The 22,511-nt window shown below is 62.3% G+C and overlaps 3 protein-coding genes, 1 long non-coding RNA gene and 2 other non-coding genes across 9 annotated transcripts in view; 3 read left to right on the top strand and 3 right to left on the bottom strand.

The window, feature by feature from the left end:
• Nucleotides 1-1,162: 1,162 nt before the first annotated feature.
• On the bottom strand, nt 1,163-1,235 carry TRNAF-GAA (transfer RNA phenylalanine (anticodon GAA)). Its single transcript has one exon. It is a non-coding gene; the product is annotated as a tRNA-Phe (tRNA).
• Nucleotides 1,236-1,376: 141 nt separating this feature from the next.
• TRNAN-GUU (transfer RNA asparagine (anticodon GUU)) lies at nt 1,377-1,450 on the top strand. Its single transcript has one exon. It is a non-coding gene; the product is annotated as a tRNA-Asn (tRNA).
• A 155-nt stretch (nt 1,451-1,605) lies between these two features.
• Nucleotides 1,606-8,034, top strand: NDUFS7 (NADH:ubiquinone oxidoreductase core subunit S7). The gene is made up of 8 exons (XM_047100879.1): nt 1,606-1,737; nt 2,771-2,804; nt 3,680-3,748; nt 4,092-4,209; nt 5,275-5,454; nt 5,525-5,571; nt 6,236-6,324; nt 7,877-8,034. The coding sequence occupies exons 1-8, from the start codon at nt 1,722-1,724 to the stop codon at nt 7,972-7,974; spliced, it is 651 nt and encodes a 216-aa protein (XP_046956835.1). The 5' UTR covers nt 1,606-1,721; the 3' UTR covers nt 7,975-8,034.
• Nucleotides 8,035-8,543: 509 nt separating this feature from the next.
• Nucleotides 8,544-11,769, bottom strand: GAMT (guanidinoacetate N-methyltransferase). The gene is made up of 6 exons (XM_047100877.1): nt 11,535-11,769; nt 10,382-10,527; nt 10,109-10,172; nt 9,737-9,804; nt 9,470-9,580; nt 8,544-8,938 (listed from the first exon to the last, which is right to left on the bottom strand). Exons 1-6 carry the CDS (start codon nt 11,713-11,715, stop codon nt 8,798-8,800), a joined length of 711 nt encoding a protein of 236 aa, XP_046956833.1. The 5' UTR covers nt 11,716-11,769; the 3' UTR covers nt 8,544-8,797.
• Nucleotides 11,770-12,242: 473 nt separating this feature from the next.
• On the bottom strand, nt 12,243-19,811 carry LOC124527709 (uncharacterized). 2 transcript variants are annotated; one of them, XR_006965942.1, is made up of 3 exons: nt 19,722-19,810; nt 13,804-13,846; nt 12,243-12,527 (listed from the first exon to the last, which is right to left on the bottom strand). It is a non-coding gene; the product is annotated as an uncharacterized LOC124527709 (long non-coding RNA). The 2 variants fall into 2 exon arrangements; XR_006965943.1 differs by lacking the exon at nt 13,804-13,846 and having other exon boundaries at nt 19,722-19,811.
• DAZAP1 (DAZ associated protein 1) overlaps nt 17,825-22,511 on the top strand; it is a 24,855-nt gene continuing 20,168 nt past the window's right edge. Inside the window, exon 1 of one of the 3 annotated variants that reach the window (XM_047100875.1) lies at nt 17,825-17,997. In XM_047100875.1, coding sequence (XP_046956831.1) covers nt 17,969-17,997 — 29 coding nt within the window. In that variant the 5' untranslated portion in view covers nt 17,825-17,968. Of the gene's footprint in view, nt 17,998-20,223; nt 20,313-22,511 lie in introns of those variants that run through there. The other 2 variants (XM_047100874.1, XM_047100876.1) reach the window with 2 other exon arrangements.

Genomic DNA, 22,511 nt, shown 5'->3' with positions numbered 1-22,511 from the left:
CGATTCGAGCCCTGTGTGGGGCTCTGAGGTGACGGCACGGAGCCTGCTTGGAATCCTCTGTCTTCTGTCTCTGTCCCTCCTCCACTGGCGCTCTCTCTCAAAACAAATAAACTTTACAAAAAACAAAAGTCACGTACCGTGTACGGGGTAAGAATCTGAACATCTGTTCAAGAAACTGCCCATCCCCCACCGTCCCGGGTCCCCCGGTCCCCAATTCACAGTCCCCTGCCGGATGCGTGCCATCTCCGTTCCAGGTTCTGCTCCCCCAGCCGGCCTGCCCTTGTGGGGGGGTTCTCCATCAGGCTCCGGGGGGGGGGGCACCTCCCCTCCCCCTCCATCAACCAGCCTCGCGTGCCCTTTGCCCGTGCGGGTGCCCTCTCTTGAATAACGGAGTACCCCAGGACCTAGTGGTGGATTGGAAACCCAAGAGCATGCTGGCCATGACTCTGGCGCCTCATGGGGTAGCCGTCAGATGGGCTGGGGGCTCCGCTCCGGGTAGCTCGCTCTCCTCCCTTGCTCTCCTCGCTCACTGGGCAAGGACGTTCCGGGAAAATGAAAGGTGAATAAGGCTCAGACTTCCATTAAAACTATCTATGTTCACTTTGGTTCGCGAATTGCCGCAGGTGCTGACGACAGGGGACTGGGTGTTGGGTACATGGGAATTCTGTGTTGGCGACTTTTTCGAGCCTAAAATTATTCCGAAATGCAAAGTTTATTTAAATTTAAAAAGAAATCCAGCTCCACAGGCTAGTGGGTAGTGGGAAGGAAATGCGAAGGGGCCTGGAGCCCCTCGTTGGAGCCAGACCCGGCGGGGGCTCCAGGACCCGACGGACTTGTCCCGCCTGGAGGCCAACCTGCTGCTCACCTGCGCTTGCAGATGTGAGCCTGCGTCCCCAAGTGTAAAATGGAGCAGAAGGATCTTAAGAATTCAGTGACACGCAAGCGGCAAGTGTTTTTGCGAACTCTGTTTGGTGGGTTTTGACCGGATGGGCTGGAATCGTGGTCCAGGGGGTGGGGCAAGGGTTGTGAGGGTCCCGTTCTGGTTCCTGTCCCACCCACGCTGGCCCGGGGTGACATTGGGGTGGTGGTGGTGGTGGGCGGAAGCAGCTCCCCGCCCGCCCAGCAGAGGGGACTTCCCTCTCTGTAGGGGCGTCAAAACGGCTGCCGAAACCCGGGATCGAACCAGGGACCTTTAGATCTTCAGTCTAACGCTCTCCCAGCTGAGCTATTTCGGCGGGGCGGCAGGGGCCGCTCTCGCCCGGAGTCCTCCCCCGCGCCGCGCCGCACCGCGCCGCCCGCGCGCCGCCTCGGCCGGCGCCTTGCGTCCCGGCCGCGCGCGCCTCATAAAGCCTCGCGGGGCGCCGGGCGGCAGCGCCGTCTCTGTGGCGCAATCGGTTAGCGCGTTCGGCTGTTAACCGAAAGGTTGGTGGTTCGATCCCACCCAGGGACGCACTTTTGGACTTTTGTTGCTGAGGTAAGGAGACGGCGAGCGACGCCCCTGCTTTTGCCGGGACGCTCCTCGCGCCCCCCCCCCCCCGCGTCAGCCCGTCCCGCGTGGGGTGTCTGGCGGCACGCGTCAGGAGGAAGTCCGCGCGGGCGGAACGTCCCAGGCCCGGCTCCTCGCTTCCGCGCCCCGGCCGAGCCGCTTTGGGAGACGGCCCTGGAGACCCGGAGCGCTAAGGCGGACGGACCGCAGGGGTTGTTTGAAGGCCGAGGCCAACATGGCGGCGCTGGCGGGTGAGTGCGTCGGGGGTCGCGGGGTCGCGGGGCTGCCCCTCCGGGTCCCGGGAGGGGAGCGGCGCGGGGACGGCGAGGAAACAGGCACGCGGTCCGGCCGGGCGGGGACCGGTGTCCAGCCCGTCCCGCCGCAGAGACCCCCGTCCCCGGATTAGGGATTGACCGCGCAGGACAGAAGTCACAGCGCGAAGGAAGGCGGTTGCGCGGAGACACCGTGGTCAGGACTCTGTTTCGAAACCCGGGTGGTGCGTTCGTGGTCCAAGGGCCGAGCGGCGAGATCTGGCGGCACCTGAGGGGGGAAGGGCGTTTACTGTGCTGTGAGCTTATCCGGAGCCCTCAGTCTCCAACTGAGGAAACCGAGGCACAGAGGGAGGCGGCCCGCCGGGGAGCCCCGGCGGTTAGCTTGGTCTTCAGGCCCAGCCTCCGAAACCTCAGAGCCCCGGCCCGGGGCCCGGGGCCCGAGCCCGGAGCCTCGCTGGTGCCTGCGGATTTGTTTACTCGCGCACACTTGTGGGGCACCAAGTCACAGGACCCCAGGGAAGCCGCATCTTGGGAGAGACAGGCACCGCACAGCACATACATGGAGACGCCACAGGGTGACAGGATCTAGGGAGTCTGGGGGGCTGGTGTAGACCTGAAGCCTGCCCGTAGGAAGCGCTGGCCAAGTGCACGTGTGGGGCAGGGTGCTCCAGGCAGCGGAAGCTGCAGGTGCAAAGGCCCTGGGGCAGGAGGGACACTGACGTGCTTGAGGAAAGGGAGGATGGTCCTGGTGTGGTTTGGCTTTTCGTTCAGGGCTTGGGGTATCGAGCAGGGCAGTGACACCGTGTGGCTCATATTCTGAAAGACCTCTCTTCGCAAGGGTTTGTTAAGGGGAATTTAGATAGACCAAGGGTAGGAGGAAGGAAATGCCAGGCGGGGGGAACTTGTGGCGAAGCTCCCGGAGGCCGGACCCTGCGGGCCCATCTAGGTCCCGGGTTTACTGCCAGTGTTGCTGCCTGGGCTCATCGCCTCCACCACACGGTTCTCTCTGCAGCTCCCGGCCTTCTCCGCCAGATCCTTGCTCTGCGGTGAGTGTCTGTGTGTCCCTCCCCCACCTCAAGGCCCTGACACGGAGGGTTCAGTGGGGCCAGGGGAGGGGCAGGGGGCGGGTCAGAGCACCTCGGAGCTGGGACGGCCCTTCAGCAGCATCAGGCAGGGGGCCCAGCTGCCGAAGGTCACACAGTGAGTCGGGCAGCGCTGGGGCTGACGGTGTCCCGCGGCAGGTGGGGTTCAGGCCCCTTAGGGGGGACCGTCCACGTGGTGGCAGAGCCGCCACTCAGACCCGCACCTGCCTGCCCGGGTTCCGTCACAACTCGCTTGTTGCCTGTTGCGGGAAGGCGTCTGGCGCATGTGCTCAGATCGCAGCCTCGGGTAGGCCCCCTTAGGACGGGGAGGCAGGTGGCCACCGTGCCCTCTCGGTGGATGGAGCCCGGAAGTCAAACCTCCAGTGCCATGGGACCCGGGACATGGCCAGTCTAAGGGGAGGCTCTTCCTAATGGAGGGAGCTGGGAGGCTTTGAGAAGCACACGGATTTGGGCTGAGTTTGCCCTGTTTTGATAAGGACTTTTTCCTGGGCATAAAATACACACTCGGTGTGAAGTAAAGGGGAAAATGAGAGAATTATAAAACGAAAACCACATACTTTGCAGCCCAGGGCTCGGCAGACTTTTTCCACGAAGGGCCAGGTTGTCTCTGTGGAGACCACTCAGCTCGGCCTTTGTGAAAAGGGCTGCAGAAAAGCAGGAATGGGTGGATGTGGTGGCCAGTCGATAAAACTTTATTTACAAAAACAGGCAGAGGGCCAGATTTGGCCCCGGGTGAAGTTTCCCCCTTAGTGTGGCCCCTGTGACAGCGTCGCGGGGCACCCCAGGCTCCTCTTCACGTGCACCCCCTCTCTCCGCAGCTCCGGTGTGGGCGTGGCTCTGCAGGGTCGAAGTGTCCGTTCGAGCGCGGCCGCTGACAGCCCCAGCAGGTGAGGCCAGCCTTCCCGGGCACCTGCACACACCCGGAAGCCTCCCCTTGGCACGGCAGCTGCCCATGGTGACTCCAGTCCCTCCCTCCGCCCAGGAGGGTCATACGGCACGGTCCCCGCCCTCAGGGCGCGCCTGAGACTCCGGCTGCGCGTCCCCAGACCAGAAGGGCCCTTCATTTCCTTCCTTCGCTCAGCAGGCACGTCCTGCCCCCGGCCTGGCGGCCCGGATGCTGGGGGCCAGCTTGGTGCTGCCCTCTGAGAGGCTGCTCTGGGCTGCAGACTGTCCGGATGCCCGCCTGGCTGACGTCCCCTCCCTCCCCTGCACTCTGTGTTCTGTGTCCAGCACCCAGCCCGCTGTGTCCAAGGCTGGAGCCGTGGTCCCCAAACCCACCGCGCTTCCCAGCAGCCGGGGCGAGTATGTGGTGGCCAGGCTGGACGACCTCATCAACTGGGCCCGCCGGGTGAGCCCCGCCCCCTCCTCCGTCCCTCGGGCCCCCTGCCGCGTGTGCGTGCACACGTGCACACCTGCCCCTGGCTGCTCCTGGCCCTGATGTCCTCTCGGTGCCCCTGCCCTGCTTCCTGGTCCCTCCCTTGGCCCCCAGGGAGGATGGCCTGCCTGCCCTCTGTAGTTTTTCTGTTTCTGTTCATTCTTCTTCTTTTTTTTTTTTAAACTTACTTATTTTGAGAGAGGGAGAGGGAGACCGAGTGGAGGAGGGGCAGAGAGTGAGAACCCCAAGCAGGACCCGCCTTGTCAGCGCAGAGCCTGGCACGGGGCTTGAACTCACAAACTGAGATCACGACCTGAGCCGAAGGCGAGAGTTGGACTCTTGGCTGACTTAGCTGCCCGGGCGCCCCACCCTCCCTCTTTCCTCTTCTAATATAGGAGTGATTTTTGTAATTGGGAATGTTGTGCAGGCCAAGAACAGGGGCTCCTTCCTGGGAAAAGCCTGAACACCCTCCCCCGCCCCCAGGACTGACCACAGAGCCGTCCGTGTTGGGTCCCCTCCCTCGAATCGTGCGCGTCTGCGCCGCCCACTGACCACCTGTTTCGCAGGACAGTGGCTCCTCTTGGTGTGCCGGGGGTGTCCAGGGGCCAGCCACCGTTAAGAGCCCCCCGCTGTTTCTGTCTGTGTGTAAGAGTGGGGCCACGGCGAACATTCTGCCGGGGCCTGCAGCCACAGCACGGAGGTGCCCCGCGCGGCATTGCTCGTGGTGGTGGAACCCCGCGATGCTGTCAGGGTCGGCCTGCTGTGTGGCCTAAGCCCTGCCACCTGTATTAGCACGAAGCGGGCAGTGGGGGCCACGTCCCGGTCCCCGACTGGGCAGACGGAGGAAGTGCTGCGCCCCCCTCCCCCCCCCCCCGCCCCCGGGTAGCTCACTTCACCTTCCTGGAGGGCACACTGGGCCGGTGACTGGCACCGGAGGTCACGTGGTGGAGGGCAGGGGGGCGGCGTGGCTGGCGTGCCGTGAACACGGTGCGCCGTCCCCCGTGCCCTTCCCGGGCTGACCGCCCTGGCCCCCGGCAGAGTTCCCTGTGGCCCATGACCTTCGGCCTGGCCTGCTGCGCCGTGGAGATGATGCACATGGCCGCGCCCCGCTATGACATGGACCGCTTCGGCGTGGTCTTCCGCGCCAGCCCGCGCCAGGCGGACGTCATGATCGTGGCCGGCACGCTCACCAACAAGATGGCCCCGGCCCTGCGCAAGGTAGGCCTGGCCCCGCGGCCCGCCCCCCGCCCCGGCCCGAGCCGCGCCCAGACCCCGCCGTCTCTTCCAGGTCTATGACCAGATGCCGGAGCCTCGCTACGTCGTGTCCATGGGCAGGTGAGTGCCGGGCGGGCCCGCCACAGACACGCCCGTGATGTGCCGGCGCGTTTCCCGCCGGTCTGTGCCCGCTACCCGCCGTCGCGGTCCCGGAGCCCCGGGTCTGCGTCCGCGGCCCGCCCCGGAACATCCCTCCCGTCCGCGCAGTCGCTCCCGTTCTGTCTGTGCCTGCCCCGGCCTGCCCCGTGCGCGCTCTGTCTCCTCGCCTCTCCGCGTGCCGCCAACTGGCCACCTTCCCTGCGTCGTCAGGCGGTCGCGTCACTCAGCTCTTGTGTCGAGCCGCCTTAAGTTCATCCTGTTCCCGTGCGCGGGGCCGTGATTTTCTCTAATCCCAGAACATTCGATCGGCCCGGAAGGAAACCCTGTCCCCCTCCCCGGCCCCCACGAGCCCCTCTCCTGTCCCCGGATGAGCCCGTCCTGGACGTTTCCCACACGCGGACTCACACCCCGCGTGGCCTCTCGTGTCTGGGTCCCTCCCCGAGCGTCGTGCGCTCGGCCTGACCCCGCAGAAGGCGTCAGGCGGCCGTTCTGTTTCCTGTGCCTCCACCCCGCACTCCTGCCCGCCCCTGACGCCTGTGTGCCCTGGAAGGCCGCCGTGATTGGGGGGGCGGGTGGGGAGGGCAGGCCGGGGTGGCCAGCGTGGCCCTCACGTGCCCCCCCGCAGCTGTGCCAACGGAGGCGGCTACTACCACTACTCGTACTCCGTGGTGAGGGGCTGTGACCGCATCGTGCCCGTGGACATCTACGTCCCAGGTAGGCCCGCGCGGCCCCCGCGGCAGAGCCCTGCCCACACCCTCCCGCTCCACGGGGCGCCTGCGCTCCGGAGACAGTGGGCTCCCCCCATCAAGAGGAGGGTCAGATTTCGGTCCGGGCAGGAGGGTGAATCCCCGGCCTCCCCCTCCCCTGCCCCTCGAAGGTCTCCCCACCCGAAGAGTCTTGGCTTGTATCCACATGTTGGAGCAAGCTGCTGCCGAAGCCTGGCCTGAGCCGGGGGGGGGGGGGGGGGCTGCAGGCACCTGCCAGCTTTAAACTACGTTTCGTGTACAAAACCAGAAAAAGCCAAAAATAAGGGAACCGTGTGCACGGTTCTCATTCTCGCCAAGGAGAGCGAGACTCCCCTGGCCCCAGGTTGCCGGGGTGGCCAGATTCAGGAAATAAAAATCCAGGGCAACCCCCCCCCCCCCCCCGTGATATTTGTCGGGAAACGAGTAATAGTTTTCTTGGCGTAAGTAAATACATCTCCTACGACGCGCGTGGTACACGGACACCAGAAGCACTGGCTGTTTGTCTCAAGTGCACAGTAACTGGCGTCCTGTGTGTTACCTGGCCGCCCGTGGGCCCCAGGCATCCGCCCCGCCGGTGGTTGGAGGTCAGGGGTCGGTGCGTAGCCTGCGGACGGGCTCTCAGTGCCGGCGCCGAACACCCGACCCGAGTGTCCGCGGAGCAGGGGTGCTCAAGGCCGCAATTCCACGTCCCCCGAGAAGCCGAAGTCCCACCTGGCATCTCATGAGGCAGAGGAAGGGGTTTTGACGTTGGAGTCGAGTTCACCGTAACATGGTGTTGATTCGTTTCGCATTCTGCGGATCTCCACGCCGGGCCCCGGGCAGCCCCCAGGCGGGGGGGACGGAGCCGGTCTGGTAGGGAGGGCACGTAGGACCCCCCTGCGGGCCAGGGGCCAGGCCCCGGTCAGCTCCCCTGCTGGGGACAGGGACTGTAGGGGAGCATTTCTCCAGGGCTGCCCGTCGGTCTGTGGACCATATGGGCCTCCCTGCCCACCCCCAGCCGCTCTGCCCCCTCAACTCCCCCCGCCCACTCTTTGAAGGGCCCGCCACCAGGCGAGTGTGACCCAGGGTCAGGAGGCAGGCCGCACGTGTCCCGCCAGGGGTCTCTGAGCCAGGTCGTGGCAATAGCGGGCAGGGCGGCTTGGCCCAGGAGGGGTGGCCTCGGCCTCCCCACTGATCGGAGGCCAGGGTCAGGATCCGGGCACCGTCCATCTTGCTGGCTCCTGCCCCGTGATGGGCCAGACCCGCCGCCCAGGCGGGTAGCGACGAAAGCGGGTACTGGAGCGGGGGCCCCGCCTCACCCTTTGCCCGGACCCGGCTCTGCAGCCCTCGGCGAGGCCCTTTGACTTGCATCCTGGCTCAGGCACCCTCTGCCGAGCGGCGGCAGAAAACGAGGGTCGGCGGCCCCGGCAGGGAGGATGGGCACGGGGTCTACAATGCAGTCGCTGGTCCAGGATAGCCTAGGGCCAAGGGGCCCCCCTCCCCGCCACAGGGAAACTGAGGCACCCCCCCCCCCCACGCAGGCTGCCCACCCACGGCTGAGGCCCTGCTCTACGGCATCCTGCAGCTGCAGAAGAAGATCAAGCGGGAGAAGAGGCTCCGCATCTGGTACCGCAGGTAGTGCCGGCCCCCCCGGCCCCTGCGGCGGCCCTGAGGATGGCCAATAAACCTGCTACACCCACCTCGCCGCCACCCTCTCCGCGTGCCACGTGTGGGCGGTGGGGCCTCGGGGAGGTGTGGGAGCTGCCCGTGCGTGGCCTCCCCGAGACCGACGACGGAGGGGAGCGGACGGGCCCGAGAGCCCACGGAGGGGCACAGAGGAGGGCAGCGGGTGACCACGTGGGCGCCAGAGGGTGGGAAAGTCGGGGCGCGGCCAGCCTCGGGAGGCACCTCTTGGGCTGTGGTGTGGGTCCTTGCCAGCAAGGCCGGGCTTCCAGGGTTTGCTTTCCTTCAAGGCCCCGCCTGACGGTGGGACCAGAGACGCGGTGGCCCTGATGCGGCTCCGCACCCCGTCTGTACCCCTGCTGCTGACTGGAGGCAGGGGCTCACGAGCTCTGACGGCTACTCCGGTTCACCGGCCTGGGCGCCAGGAGGGTCACGTGCTGGCCCAGAGACACGGGGGCTCCCCAGAAACCCATTTAACACATGCTGCTCTTGGCTTTGGGGGGCAGAAGGAAACGAAAGTGCGGGTGCGGTGCACTGTGCTGGGCAAGCCCAGTGTTAGTGTTTATTTTACCCTCGGTGCCCCTGAGAGGAAGGTGGCGGTATCCCCTTGCAGGGAAGGTCAGGGAAGCTGGCCCTGCGTCCCACTGCGGGTGTGGGCCGGGACTTGAACCCAGGGCCACGAGAGCCCAGAGCCTGCACTCCCGGCTGCGAAGGCACCGAGTGGGGCACGGGGATGGGACTGCGGCCCCCCTGTGGTCAAGCCGGAGGCCCAGGCGGGCTCAGTGCTTGGTGACCAGGGGCGTGATCATCCGAGGGAAGGCGTAATAGCGGCACTCGGCCGGTGGGACCAGCTCCATCACCTCCGTGTGGATGTTCTCCCGCCTGAAGCCCGCTTCCAGCAGGGCTGGCACCTGTGTCTCCTGGCGGCGGGAGAGACAGGCCAGGTCACTGCAAGCCACCAGGCCACACGAGACCCCCACGGCGCCCACTCTTCCTGGCACAGCGTTTGTAATTGCCAAGGCCCCCGGGAGGGAGCCCCAGTCTGGGGGGGGGCATCTCCAGGGGTCTCGACTCGGGCAGCAGTTTCCTGCTGTCATGGGGTGCCAGCCGTTGCCTACTGCACATCCTCTCGGGCAGCAGGGAGAACGTGAGCCGAGGCCGGAGACAGCGTGGCTAAACCAATAAAGACACGCTGGGTGGAGGAGGGCAGAGGGAGGGGGATGCCTAGGTGGGGAGGCTGGGCTATATCCCTGTATCCTGAGGGCACTGGGGAGCCAGGAAGGTGTTATAGCTGGGGAGAGTCTTGACACAGGTCTTCCTGGAGCTCACCTTCCACCCAAGAGATCAGCCCCTGAGGTCAAGAACCACCCCCTAGGTCACAAGCTACTCCAGCTGCTGCCTGGCTCGGGGGGTGGGGCAGAGACCCACGGGGAGCCCCCAGGCTGCCGCACCTGGAACATGGTGGTGATGTCCGAGTACTTGGACTTCATCAGCTCCCCCCACGACGTGAGGTTGCAGTAGGTGAGAATGCCCCCGGGCTTCAGCAGGCGAAAGGCATGGTCCTGGGCAGGGGACAGTGATCAGGAGGGATCACCCAGGGCGGCCTCCTGCATCCCAGCGGGTCAGAGAAACAGGAAGAAGTGTCCTGTGTGCGAATGGCAGGCCCCCCCTCCCCCGCTCAGCCCTGGGGGGTGACCATCCCACCCAGCGGGTCCTACCTTGATGAAGGCGAACTGGTGGGTATGCCAGGTCTCCTCGGACAGGGGGTAGGTGTCATACAGGATACCTGCATAGGAAGTCACAGGCTACGCGGTCAGGGCCGGGTGCAGCCTCACCAGCAGCGTCTGCACAGGGAGACTAGACCCCAGAGGCTTCACCCAGCACTCAGTGTGCTGCCTCCTCTGGGAACGGGGTCCTGCTCAGTTGTCCACACACCCGCCGAGTGCCAGGCCCTGGCTCTCGGATCTGTACCCCCAAGTGAAACATTGCAGCGTGTGTTCCTTAGAGGGTCCCTCTGCAGGCCAAGGAAGGGGCTAGTGGTGGAAAATGAGGCAGGGGCTCCCCCCCACCCAGCCCCCAAGCCCCCTCACCATCAAAGTGGCCGTCTGGCAGGGTAGGGGCCACCTCCTCCCACAGGCCTTTCAAGGGAACCACCTTGGGGCGGGGGAGAAACAGAAAACAGACTGGGAGTCACAGGGGTCCAGGATCTTCCCACCTGCTGCAAGGGAGAGGGCTGAGGAGCTCCCAAGGGAGAAGACCACTTCCTCCATTTTTGCACTGCCTGGGCCCCCAGCCCCTCCCAGGAAAGGGCCTCGACCCCACAGGGTAGTGCTGAGGGGGGACGTGCAGGCAGAGGCGGGCACCTTGTGTGGCTGCCGCTGGGCCCAGTCCTGGAGGCGCCGGAAGACGCCATCATTGCACTCGATGATCCAGTGTTCGTCGATGGGGGCCTCTTGCACCCTGGAAGCTGCGATCGCCATGCCGAAGCCCACCTCCAGGACCCGGCCCCCTGGGCAAAGATCCCAGCATCACACGCCGGGCTGGGGCTGGGGCTGGGGGAGCCGCCTGGAGGAGGGGGCCCGAGGGCAGGGTCTTTGCAGAGAGAAACGTTTGCCACAAGGACAGGAGAGCACAAGTGGGGCAGAGGCGGAGGGTGACACAGAACACACTAGCCCTGAGAGGGAACAGCGTGGGCTCTGGCCAGGGTCCAGAGAGGGTGGCAAGCCAGGGAGGCGTGGGCAGCGGATTTTAGGCCCAGCCCCAGCGGGGAGGTCAGATCCTGGACTTTGATCCCTGGTGGTGCTTATCTCTTGATTCGGTTACTTTTCTCTGGCCTCCCCCCTCCTGCCCCCTGCAATGAAGTTTCTGCAGGAGAAGGGGGGTGAGTTTGAGGCCTGAGGCCTGCAACAGTTGGGGAGGAGGTGGTCCCCATTGGACAAGAGACGGGTGATAGAAACATCCCAACCACGCAGGGACACTGCTTGTGCAAAGGCCTGGAGGACCCATGCCTGGCCCCTGGGGACCTGGGGAGCCCTTGGCACCCCTCAGGCTCTGAACGAGGCACAGGGCCACAGGGACAGCTGTTTGGCAGCCTCAGCTCTCCCAGAGCTATTCGTAGCCGGGGCGGGGCTTCTGGGAACTCCTGGGCAGCGCTCCCCCACCCCCCTCGCTTGGCCGCCACCGCGTCCCCGACCTCATGGGGGGATAGCCCACCGCGTCCCCGACTTCACGGGAAGACAGCGGCTGAGCTCCGCCCGAGGTCGTCATGGTGGGGCCCGTTCCCTCGACCCAGACCCTTCCCCACCTGGAAGTTTCTGGTACTTAGGAGGCGCCTTCTGCGTGCAAGCCCGTGCCTGCAGCACCCCCTTTACTTCCCCGTTGCTCCCCGCTAGCCTCATTTTACGGGCGGGAAAACCAGAGACACGGAGAGGCTCCGATGCACATCGGCTGGAGAACCGGCTGGACCCCAGATCTGAGCGTCCTGCGGCCTCGGGTTACAAGCGGGTGCCCGGCTACCTTTGGAGGAGGCGGCGGCCGCCAGCGCGTGCATGTAGGGGGTCTCCCAGCGCTCCATCACCGGCTTGCCCAGGATCTGCAGGTGCATGTCCGCCGCGTCGTAGGCCGCGGGCGCCATCTGCCACGCGGGGCTGCAGTTCTCGCCGGGGGCGAAGATGGGGGGCGCCGCGGGGACGCTCATGCTGCGGCGGGGACGAGCTACCGGACTGCGCTCGCGACGAGTGGGCCTGATCCCTGCGAGGCCTTCTGGGGCGGGGGCGGGGCGGGGCCGCGGGCCAGAGGGGCGGGGCCGCGGGCCAGAGGGGGCGGGGCCGGGTCAGGTGGGCGGAGCCGGGGGCGCATTGCACGGCGGTCTGATGGGCCTCTAGCGGCCACTGGGCCAAAGGCGCCCTGTGCCTCCTGTGAAAACAGATGGCACTGGCTAATAGTTACCCAGTTTTGTTTTCTGTTTTATTTGAGAGGCAGGGAGACAGAGCGAGTGAGCGAGGTAGAGAGGCAGAGGGAGGGAGAGAGGCTCGTGCCGCGGGATCCCACGACTCATAACCTGACCCGAAAAAGAGTCTGACGCTCAGCTGACTGAGCCGCCCAGGTGCCCCTAAATGTCACCCAGCTTAAGGGATGCCCTGGGATGGCCTGCCTGAGGCACGAGAAAGCAGGCTACTATTTGCTAGCTATTGCTGTGTAACCAATTACCCCAGACGTAGCCACTTCAAGCAACACGGGTTTATTATCTCCGTTTCTGTGGGTCAGGACTCCAGGCGCTGCTCAGCGGGTCCTCTGTTTCACGACCTCTCACAATGCCGCAGGCAAGGTGCCAGCCAGTTCCGGGGTCTCCTCTGAAGGCTCATGCAGGGAAGGATCCACTTCCCAGCTCATTGACTGGCTGTTGGTCTCAGCCGGTTCCTTTGGGGCTGTTGGTAGGAGGGCCTCAGTCCCTGGCCACATGAGCCTCCCCAACCAGACAGCATGCTTCATTAGAACCAACGAGAGAATCTGCAATGTCAGAATTGTTTGGAATCTAATCACGGAAGTCGTATCTCTTCACCCGGACATATTGTATTGGTTAGAAGCCAGGCACACAAGGGTAGGGGTCACACAAGGCCGTGAATGCTAAGTAGGGATCACGGGGGGATTCTCCGAGGCTGCTGCCTACACAGACCCTGAGTGACAGCAATGAGAGGCAGTCTGCTTGGGGCCTCCCCCGTGGCTTCAGTGTCCCCAGAGAGGAGGGACCTCCCAGGGGTCACGGAGATGCAACCTGAGCTCCATCCCCAAAAGTGGCCATGGGCCCAGTACGGTCTGCCTGGCAACTTAGCCAAGTGCTTTCTGTTCCAAGTTCACCTTCCTCTCCTCCCAAATGGGGTGGCCATGCTTGTTCCCTCTCATGTGGGTGAGTGAATGACACATGGTCATTCCTTGTGTCCGCTCTTCGTGGGAGACCCTAGGGTGTAGTGTTCTCATCTGCATCTCACAGCCTACAGACCTGGGATCAGAGAGGGAAAGTGACGTCCTCGAGGCCGTACAGTGAATCAGTGGCAGAGACGACAGGAGGAGAGATGCGTCTGACTCCAGACCACGGTCTTAAAAGATTACACATATGAAGTATATATATTTCTGACTAGAAAAGTAACATGTTTGATCAAATCCTTCAAATGTTACACAGTCGGGGGGCGCCTGGGTGGTTCAGTCGGTTGAGCACCCAACTTCAGCTCAGGTCATTTTCTCATGGTTCATGGGTTCAAACCCCACATCGGGCTCTGCTGTGCTGACAGCTTGGAGCCCGTAGCCTGCTTCAGATTTTGTGTCTCCCCCTCTCTCTGCCCCTCCCCCACTTGCACTCTGTCTCTGTCTCTCTCAAAAATAAATAAACATTAAAAAAAAAAAAGTTACAGGGTTGGCATCAGCCTGTAGGTTGCATCCCCCTGCTGTTGTTTCGGTACAATTTAGAATGGTTTTTATGTTTTTAAACGGCTGGAAAAAAATCAAAAGAAGACTATTTTACAGTACATGATAATCATACGACGTTCACATTTAAATTTACGTGTGGGTAAATACTTTTATTGGCACATAGCCGTCTTCACTTGTTAGAATTAGGACTCGGGAGTTTTCTGGCTATAACAGTACAGGTGAGTCATCGCCATGAAGATCTTACAGCCAACAAAACCCAAATTTTTCCTATTTAGCTCTGTACAGAAAAAGTCTACCAGCCCCATTATAGAGTAATGGGTCGTGGGAAGCGAAATTCATTCGTCAAACACACATGGAGTACCTTGCTTCGGTGGTCCCATCCTGCCCCTCCTGGAGCTCACAGCCTGTTGTGGGGGATGAACAAGAATAAGGGATAAGTGGGGCACCTGGCTGGCTCGGTCGGTGGGACACGCAACTCTTGATGTCAGGGTCGTGAGTTTGAGCCCCAAATTGGGCATGGAACGTACTTAAAATAAAAAAAAAAAAAAGTTAAAGTAAAAAATAAGCAATATGTGAATGAGATTACTACAAGCCACGTGGCAGCTGTGACAGGACTCTCCCCGTGATTCCTGGCCCATGCCTAGCTGCTTTACCAGGCAATGTCCCTGTCACCGTATTTTTGTGTGTGTGTAGAGTATTATATACAAAATTATACTTTTTAAGTGAAAAGGGACCAGGGGCGCCTGGGTGGATAAGTTGGTTGGGCGAACAACTGCAGCTCAGGTCATGATTTCGCAGTTGGAGCCCCGCGTCGGGCTCTGTGCTGACAGCTTGGAGCCTGAAGCCTGCTTCGGATTCTGTGTCTCCCTCTCTTTCTGCCCCTGCCCCGCTTGTGCTCTCTCTCTCTCAAAAATAAATAAGCATTGGGGCGCCTGGGTGGCTCAGTCGGTTGAGCGACTTCAGCTCAGGTCATGATCTCGCGGTCCGTGAGTTCGAGCCCCGCATCGGGCTCTGTGCTGACAGCTCAGAGCCTGGAGCCTGTTTCCGATTCTGTGTCTCCCTCTCTCTCTCTGACCCTCCCCCGTTCATGCTCCGTCTCTCTCTGTCTCAAAAATAAATAAACGTTAAAAAAAAATAAAAATAAATAAATAAGCATTAAAAAAAGGGGGGGAATCGGACAGATATTTATATATCCATGTTCACTGCGGCACTGTTCACGATAGCTAACAGGTGGAGACAACCCAAACGTCCCTCAGTGGATGAAGGATATACACAATGTGGTCTGTCCACACTGGAATATGATTCAGCCTTTAAAAAGGAAGGAGGCGTGCCTCGTTGGCTCAGATTGGGGAGCGTGTGACTCTTGAACTCAGGGTCATGAGTTCAAGCCCTACATTGGGTGTAGAGATTACTTAAATAAGTAAAACTTTTTTTATGGGGTGCCTGGGTGGCTCCATCAGTTAAGCATCCGACTGTGGCTCAGGTCGTGATCTCACGATTTGTGAGCTGGAGCCCCATGTTGGGCTCTGCGCTGACAGTTCAGAGCCTGGAGTCTGCTTAGGGATTCTGTGTCTCCCTCTCTCTCTGTCCCTCCCCCGCTCATGCTCTGTCTCCGTCTCTCAAAAATAAATAAAAATTAAAAAATTAAAATAAATAAAACTAAAAAAAATTTTTTAATATTTATTTATTTTTGAAAGAGAGACAGAATGCAAGTGGGTTGGGGCAGAGAGAGAGAGAGAGAGAGAAGCACAGAATCCCAAGCAGGCTCCAGGCTCCGAGCTGTCAGCACGGAGCCCGATGTGGGGCTCGAACTCACAAGCTGTGAGATCATGACCTGAGCTGAAGTCAGACGCTCAACCGACTGAGCCACCCAGGTGCCCCTAAATAAAACTTTTTTAAATAAAATAAAATAAAATAAAATAAAATAAAATAAAATAAAATAAAATAAAATAAAATAAAATAAAATAAAATAAGATAAAATGGAAGGACATCCTGCCGCCTGCCACCACGTGGACGGACCCAGACGACACTGTGCGCAGTGACAAGAAGCCAGACACAGAAGGACACGTCCTGCATGACCCCACTCACAGGGGGTCCCTAGAGGAGTCCCGTCCACAGAGACAGAGAGTAGATGGGGGGAGCCAGGGGTGGGGAGTCCATGTTTCATGGGGACAGAGTCTCAGTCTGGGGACATGGGAAGTTCTGGAGACGGACGGTGGGGGCAGCTGCATGACAGAGTGTGCTTGGTGCCACTGAGCTGTGCACTTTGGAAATAGTGACAATGCTAGAGGCACCTGGGTGGCTCAGTTAAATGTCTGACTTCAGTTCAGGTCATGATCTCGTGGTTGGTGAGTTCGAACCCTACGTGGGGCTCTGTGCTGACAGCTTGGACCCTACAGCCCGCTTCCGATTCTGTCTCTCTCTCTGCCCCTTTCCCGCTGGCACTCTGTCTCTCTCTCTCTCAAAAATAAACGTAAAAAAAAAATAAAACAAATAGTGACAATGCTAAATTTTATGTTATGTGTACTTTACAATAAAAAAGGGACCCAAACCATATTTTGTGTCTTCAATATGCACATATTCATAGGAGTAAATTCAGAAGTGTCCACATACCCATTTTTGTCACAGCATTTGCTATGGGGTGGGAGGGAGGAAATGAGTCAGAAAGGAGGGAAAAATCCAGCTGGCTAGTTCAGTTTAAAAAGATATGAAGCAAACGTAACACTAACATATATTTGTTCCAGTGGCAGATAACATGGGTCTTAGTTATTTTATTCCCGGTTGGTGTCTGTACTTTTAACGTTTTTGTTGTAGTTTTTAACTAGGGTCCAAACCTAACGTGGGGCTTGAACTCTCAAACCTGAGTTCAAGGGTCCCATGTTCTACCAACCGAGCCAGTTGGGCACCCCGGTGTCTGTATTTTTAAAAATATATTATTTTCAAAAGTTTGTGTCTGGCTTCCTTCATTTAACCACTTGCTGTGTATTTCATTCATGCCCTTCATGGTTTATTTATCCAGATACCAGTAGATGGACATGTGGGTTTGTTTGTTTTTTTTTTCCTCCAAGTTTTCTGATTTTAATAGCGGACTGTTAGCTTCCTGGGACATCTCTGTGCACACAGTGGGGCCAGCATTTGGGGGATACATTCCTCAAAGTGGGGTTGTGGAGCTGGCCCCATTGGAAGGACAATGCCACCCTGCCTCTCATGTTTGCTTCCCTGTCACCTGTCCCCAGTGCACTCATGTCCACATGTCTTGGATATGTCCGTCCAGCTCCCCAGGGACCCCACAATGGGCTACCGGTCCCTGCCAAGTGCTACTGATTTCTTTCGACCTGCAAAAAAGCAAAGCAAAGCAAAACAAAAACCGCGCACGAGGACGGTTCCCAGGTGGGGGACACAACGCCTGCCTGATGCTACCTGGGACTACGCACTCATTTCTCTCCTGCTGGCCTCCCTCTCCCATCTGCAAATGGGGACTGAGCTACTCCAAGCGGGTGACTACTGAAATTGACACCGATGCCCACATGCCTTGCAAACTCTAAAGTGGGCGAGACGAAGTTGTATTTTAAACGTTTTGTTTTGTACCGTTTGCCTGCGACCTAGTTCCTTCACTCCTTCCATTCACTTAATTTTACGACGACTAGTAAGGGAACTTATGGCAGGCGGGGAGTAAGCGGAGTCCCGCGGCACAGGTCACCCGAACGACCCGACTGTCCCCAGCGCCCGTGGTCGCGCGCCGGGCGCCCAGCTCCGGGCTGCAGGGCCGTCCTGCGGGGCGCTCACGGGCGTGCCCGGCGTCCACCCGCGGTTCCATCTGCGGACGGGGCCCGGCGGGCCCTCCCACCCACCGTCACCGCGGTCTTGCCTGCAGCCGCCGCTGCAGCCGCCATCCCCCCCCGGGAGACGAGTTCCGGGAAGTAGCGGAGGTGCAGGCGTGGGAAGGGGCGCCTCCACCCGGCGTGACCCCGCGCCGGGCGTGGCCTTTGCCCACTGTTGACCCCGCGCGCCACTTCCGACCTGAACTCAAACAAGGAAGCCAAGCCGCGCCTGCGCCCCGCGGTGCCTAGCTCGGAGCGCCTCAGCGCGAACGCGCACGCACGCAGCACGCAGCACGCACGCGGCTCCGCCCGCGAGCCCCCCTCCGCGGGGTGGGGCCGACGCCGGCGCGGGGGGGACTGCACTTCCCAGAACACCCTGCGGCGACGCCGAGAGCCGAGGAGGACCGAGGCCGCCGCGCGGTGGTGGCTACCGCACGCAAGGCACGCACGCAGGAACGCACGCACTTAGGCGGGCGCACCCCTGGCCCCGCCCCCGGAGGCCCCGTGCGGGAGCGCGCCCGGGCGTGCGCAGGGCGGCGGCGCGGGCGCGGTGGCGCGCGGTGACCGTTGGCGCTGAGGGGAGGAGGCAGCGCGGCCGCCGCCGTTGCGCAGATCCGGGCCGCGGCTGTGGGGAGGGCGCCGGGGCCGGTGACCTTCCGGAGGCGGGAGCGAGCCAGGGGGCCCGGGACGCCGAGCGCCGCCGCCATGAACAACTCGGGCGCTGACGAGATCGGGTGAGGACGCGCCGGCCTGCGCCGTCGCCGCCCAGACGCCGCCCCGGCCCCCGTCAAGGTCACGCCGCCGGGCCGCGCTGGGGCCCGGTGGCCTGGGGGTCCGCGCACCCGGGACGCGGCGAGGGGGGGGGGTGGCGAGCGGGATCCTGGGAGTCCGGCGTCCCGCCGCTTCCTGGCCAGGGCGCCCCTGGGAGGGTCGGGGGGGACCCCGCTGCTTCCTGCCTGAGGTGGACTCGGAACGGGAGCTCCCGGCGGGTGGGGGGGGGGGTGTCAGGACGTCCCCGCCGCCGCCGCCGCGCCCGACTTTCCCGCTGGGGGATCGGACGCGGGAAACTGGGGATCCGGGTCGTCTCGTCCGCCCCCCGCGCCTGGGTTTTTTGCTGGGGGACCCGGAACGGGGCTCTGGGAGCGTCCGCAGGGACCCCGCTGCTTCCTGGCCGAGCGGGACCCGCAACGGGAGCTCCGGAGGGGTCTGGGGCGCCTTGTCTTCCGCCTCGCTTGCACTTCCCGGTGGCGGAGCCCGAGCGGAAACGGGAGGGTTCTGGGGCGCCCGGGGCTCCCCCGCCCCCAGCCCGCGCACCAACTTGGCGGGTCGGCGCACGTGGCGGGCCCGGCTCCGGAGTGCCAGTTCCGCCGCCGCGCAGAACTTGTTCCAGCCGGGACTCGGGGTGGCGGCTCGCCCCGTTTCCGCTCTTGGCCCCTTCCCGAAGTGCTAAGAACGCGGAAGGTTCGCGGACCGAGGGCTCGGGGCGAAGGTCACGGGGGGGGGGGGGCGGCCGGGGCCGGAGCCCTCGGCAGCGTGTCCATCTCCGAGCGCCCGCGCCATCTGATGGGTCCGCAGCTGGAGCCCCTTGCGGCTCGCGCCCCGCGACAGACGTGCCGGGGGGTGGACAGCAGAGGCCCGCTTCCCGGGGCCTCTGCTTGAGCAGCTACTAGTGGGGAGTTCGTGTCGTAATTACAGCCCGTGTGATGCTCACGCGGCCCGGAGCGGAGCCCGAGATCCCCGAGGGGCTCGGAAACCCATTTCTGTCCTAGTTCGGGGCTCGGACTAGTTTTCTTTGCAGACACTGGCTCCTGCCCGGCCGGCGTGGTTTTTCGGTTACATTTCTCCGGCGGCCCCGGGGCGGGTGTGCGTGTCCCCACGCCCGGAGCTTTGAAGAGGCGCGGGTTTGTGGTCAAGCGCTGGGTTCGGTAAGTCCTTGTGCGGCCTCCAGGTCCAGGTTACACGGGCGGACGTGACAGGCATGTTGTGCCCGCCCCCCCCTCCCCGAAAACGGCGCACCGCAGCGGCCCAGGAGGGAGACCCTTAGCTCCCCGCTGGGCTTGTCAGGGGCGGCGAGGGGGGGGGGCCTGGACACCTGTGTTCTTCGGGTCACGTAGGTGGTGGTAGGTGGGGGGGGGGGTCGCAGTGTGTCCGACTGGAAACCAGGGAACAGGGACACCGTGCTCCAGAGATGGGGCAGAGTCTGACGGAAGAGAGCGTGCACCCGTCACCTCCCCATGGCCGTGGCCTTCCAGAGCGCTGCGCAAAGTGCGGGGTCCCTCACAAGGGCCAGCAGCGGTTAGGAGGGAAGGGAGCCTGGATACCCCGAGACCCGCCCAGGGGTGTGCTGCCAGGGCCCGAGCCCGGGTCTGCCGAGGCCGTGGAGCTGGCGGTGGGGCCGGGGGCCGGTGGGCCTGGTTCCCTTCCCCTCTCCCCTCGAAAACCCACCCTGATCGCTCACCTTTGAAAGTTGTCAAGGCAGGGGTCCCCGAAATCTCTTCGTGTTTTGCAAGTGGAAATCTGTTGCCAGGAAGTATCGATCGGTCTCTTTTCCCAGAGTAAGCTTGTCTCTACTCCGTCCAGTGGGGTTTCGGGGTCTGCTTTGGTCTCCTTGCCACCACATCCCGGGGCGGGGGGGGGTGTCCCTTGGGCCCCCTGACGAGCCCTGATGCCGTTTCCCGTGAGGGGTCCGCACCTGCCTGCTTTGGGGTGGTTCCCACGCAGGAGTTCCTGTTGTGCCTAGAGCCAGGTGATGGTGATGGCAGATGTGACCGGGACGTGACAGTCTGAGTGACGTCCCGTGAGCTGCATCTTCATCTCCAGTCTCCTCCACTCTGGTCTTTGGCCAGCCTCGTACTGAGGGAGCTCTTGATAGGTGGGAAGGGCTTGCTCCCCCTTTGCTAACAGGAGCCCCGTGTGTGGGGCGCCCACCAGCGTACGAGTGTACTCGTGAGTTTGAGTCTTCAGCGAAAGAGAGCCCCGCCAGGTGGTGACCGTACCTGAGCTGGCTCAGGTTCCTCTGAAGCGAAGGCACCGGGGAGAGAGGAAGCTGGTGAGCACCGGGGTCCCGACTGTCCCAATCAGCCAGAGCAGAGGGAGGGCCGGGTCTCGAGGGCAGAGGGGTGATAGGAGCAGCAGCGTCACGTGTGGCCACACGGAGCAGATGTGTGACGGGCTGATAGCCTCCCTTCTGAGCCAGGGACCCGGGGACGGGCGCTCACCTTGCTGGGGGTGGCACTGAGCCCTCGTTCCCCTGCCGTAACCTCAGGAAGTTGGTTTCGTGGAGGGTCTCGCGATTCTGACTCTGGAACCAGTGCAGGCACAAGGCTTCAGGGACCCCAAAGGCGCCTGGGATCTTGTGGGTGCTCGTGAGCGCTCGGCAGGGGCCAGTTCCTGTTAGGACAGAGCCCGCTCGTGTGGTGGAACTGGAGAGAGGTCGGGGGAGGATTTCATCTGGGACGTGTCTTACTAGTAGGACGGGGCCAACTGGACACTCTCAAGGGGAGAGTGCGTGGGAGAGAGCTGACTCCAGGGAGAGAAGGCAGAGTGGCGTCCGGGTCACTTTGAGAGGCGGTGCGGGCAGGCAGCGGGAGGCCGAGGCCGCCAGAGCCAGAAGCACAGAAAGCGGGCGACCCCAGCCGCCCCAGCAGCCCGGCGATCCCCTGAGTGCTGGCAGGACGGGGCCAGAGGCCTGGGCCTCGAGGGGCAGGGACTCGTTGACTACCCGCTGTCACTAGCGCCTGGGAGGTGGGAAGAGTCCTGATGGTCTGGTCAGAGAGGGCGTGCTTGGGGAGGGGGCCGTTTCTTGCAACGTAGGGGCCGTGAGACCTGAACTGGTGGAGGGTAGAGATGCTCCCCTTGGCATTTCGGAGCTGTTCTGGGACAGGGTTTCTCCCCAGCCCTGCGGCCATTTGGGGCATCCTGGGCACCGCGGGGGCGAGCGGCATCCCTGGCCCCCACGCACTCAGTCCCAGGAGCACCCCTGCTTGTGATAATCTCAGACGTCCCCAGATATGGCGCAGTGTCACCTGGGGGGGGGGCAAGATCACTCTAAATGAGACACCTGTTTGATGTCTACTTTTTTCAGCCTGGTTCCCAGTGTGTCCCTGCCGCTTGTTCCCCCGGTTTAGCTCTTGTTTCCCGTAGCGGGAACTAGTCTGACGCCTGCCGGGGGGTGTCATGGTGTTGGGAGACTCTCTGGTCGATTTCGTTCTGTTTTCAGGTTTCGCGTCTGGTCGAGCACCTTGACCGGTGGTGCGCCCTCCTCACAAGCAGAAACTCACCCAGAGTACCTCACCAGTGACACCCTTCCTAGAGCACCTGCTGGGAGCTGGGCCCGAACTTTGTCCCCCAGGTCCAGCCCTTTCCTCTGCAGGGCAGACCGAGGTTTAGAAGGGCAGGGGACTTGCCCAGGGACCCCTAGGACGAGCCAGAGCTGGGAGTCCCGTGCTCTTGGTGAGCCAGGAGAGCCCTTGTAGGGAATGGCAGGGATCGGGGCCGGGCCCAAATGTGTACATTTTGTCTCTCAGTGAGGTGGTGCTGTCGTCACAGCGTGACTGTCTCCATCACAGTGTCACACCCTGTCAGAGTTGTGAGTAACGTTTTCAGCAGGAGGTCACTTGTTTGAAGCTCTTGCCGGGTACCGGGGTGTGGGGGGGGGGGTAGCTTACAGTGGAAGGCTGCAGGCATCGGGAGTTCATGCCAGGCACTGGGGGTGTCCTGGGGTTCTCTCCTGAATGTGTCACTCAACCCCCACAGTGGTCGGGAGGGGGGGTGATCTCACTTTGCTGGCAGGAGGGAAGCCTGAGCTGCTGAGGGCAGGGCCGGCAGAGGCAGGTTCTGGGGTAAGGGCTGAGTCCCAACAGTTGCCCTCCGGGTCTTTTCTTCTGTTGCAGTGGGAGGGCCAGAAGTGGGGTGGCTCCGTGGCGTCTGGGTCGGTGCTGTGTGTTCCTCCTCGGGCTGCTTCCCTCCCTACGGGGAAACAGGACATACTCAGGGACACAGGGTCCCAGTGTGACCGCACCAGAGGAGCAGGAAAGTGCGAGCATGGGCTCTGGGTTGCGTGTCTTTAAGTTGAAAGGGCTGTTGCTAAACAACCAGGATCAGTCCTGGGCCCTCTGCTTCTCGCCCTCCAGAGCTAAGCTAAGCTCTGTCGCACTGCTGCCTTACTGGTGGCTGTCTCACCAGGCACGGTGGCACTTTCTGAAGCCTGCAAGCGTGCTGCCGAGGGGCAGAGCCTGCAGTGGCTGGC

Source organism: Lynx rufus, unplaced genomic scaffold, assembly GCF_022079265.1.
Source record: "Lynx rufus isolate CCGP_SWC_20201006 ecotype Redwood Valley unplaced genomic scaffold, mLynRuf1.p SCAF_53, whole genome shotgun sequence".
Lineage (NCBI taxonomy): Eukaryota > Metazoa > Chordata > Mammalia > Carnivora > Felidae > Lynx > Lynx rufus.
This window is presented reverse-complemented; position numbering and strand designations above follow the sequence as displayed.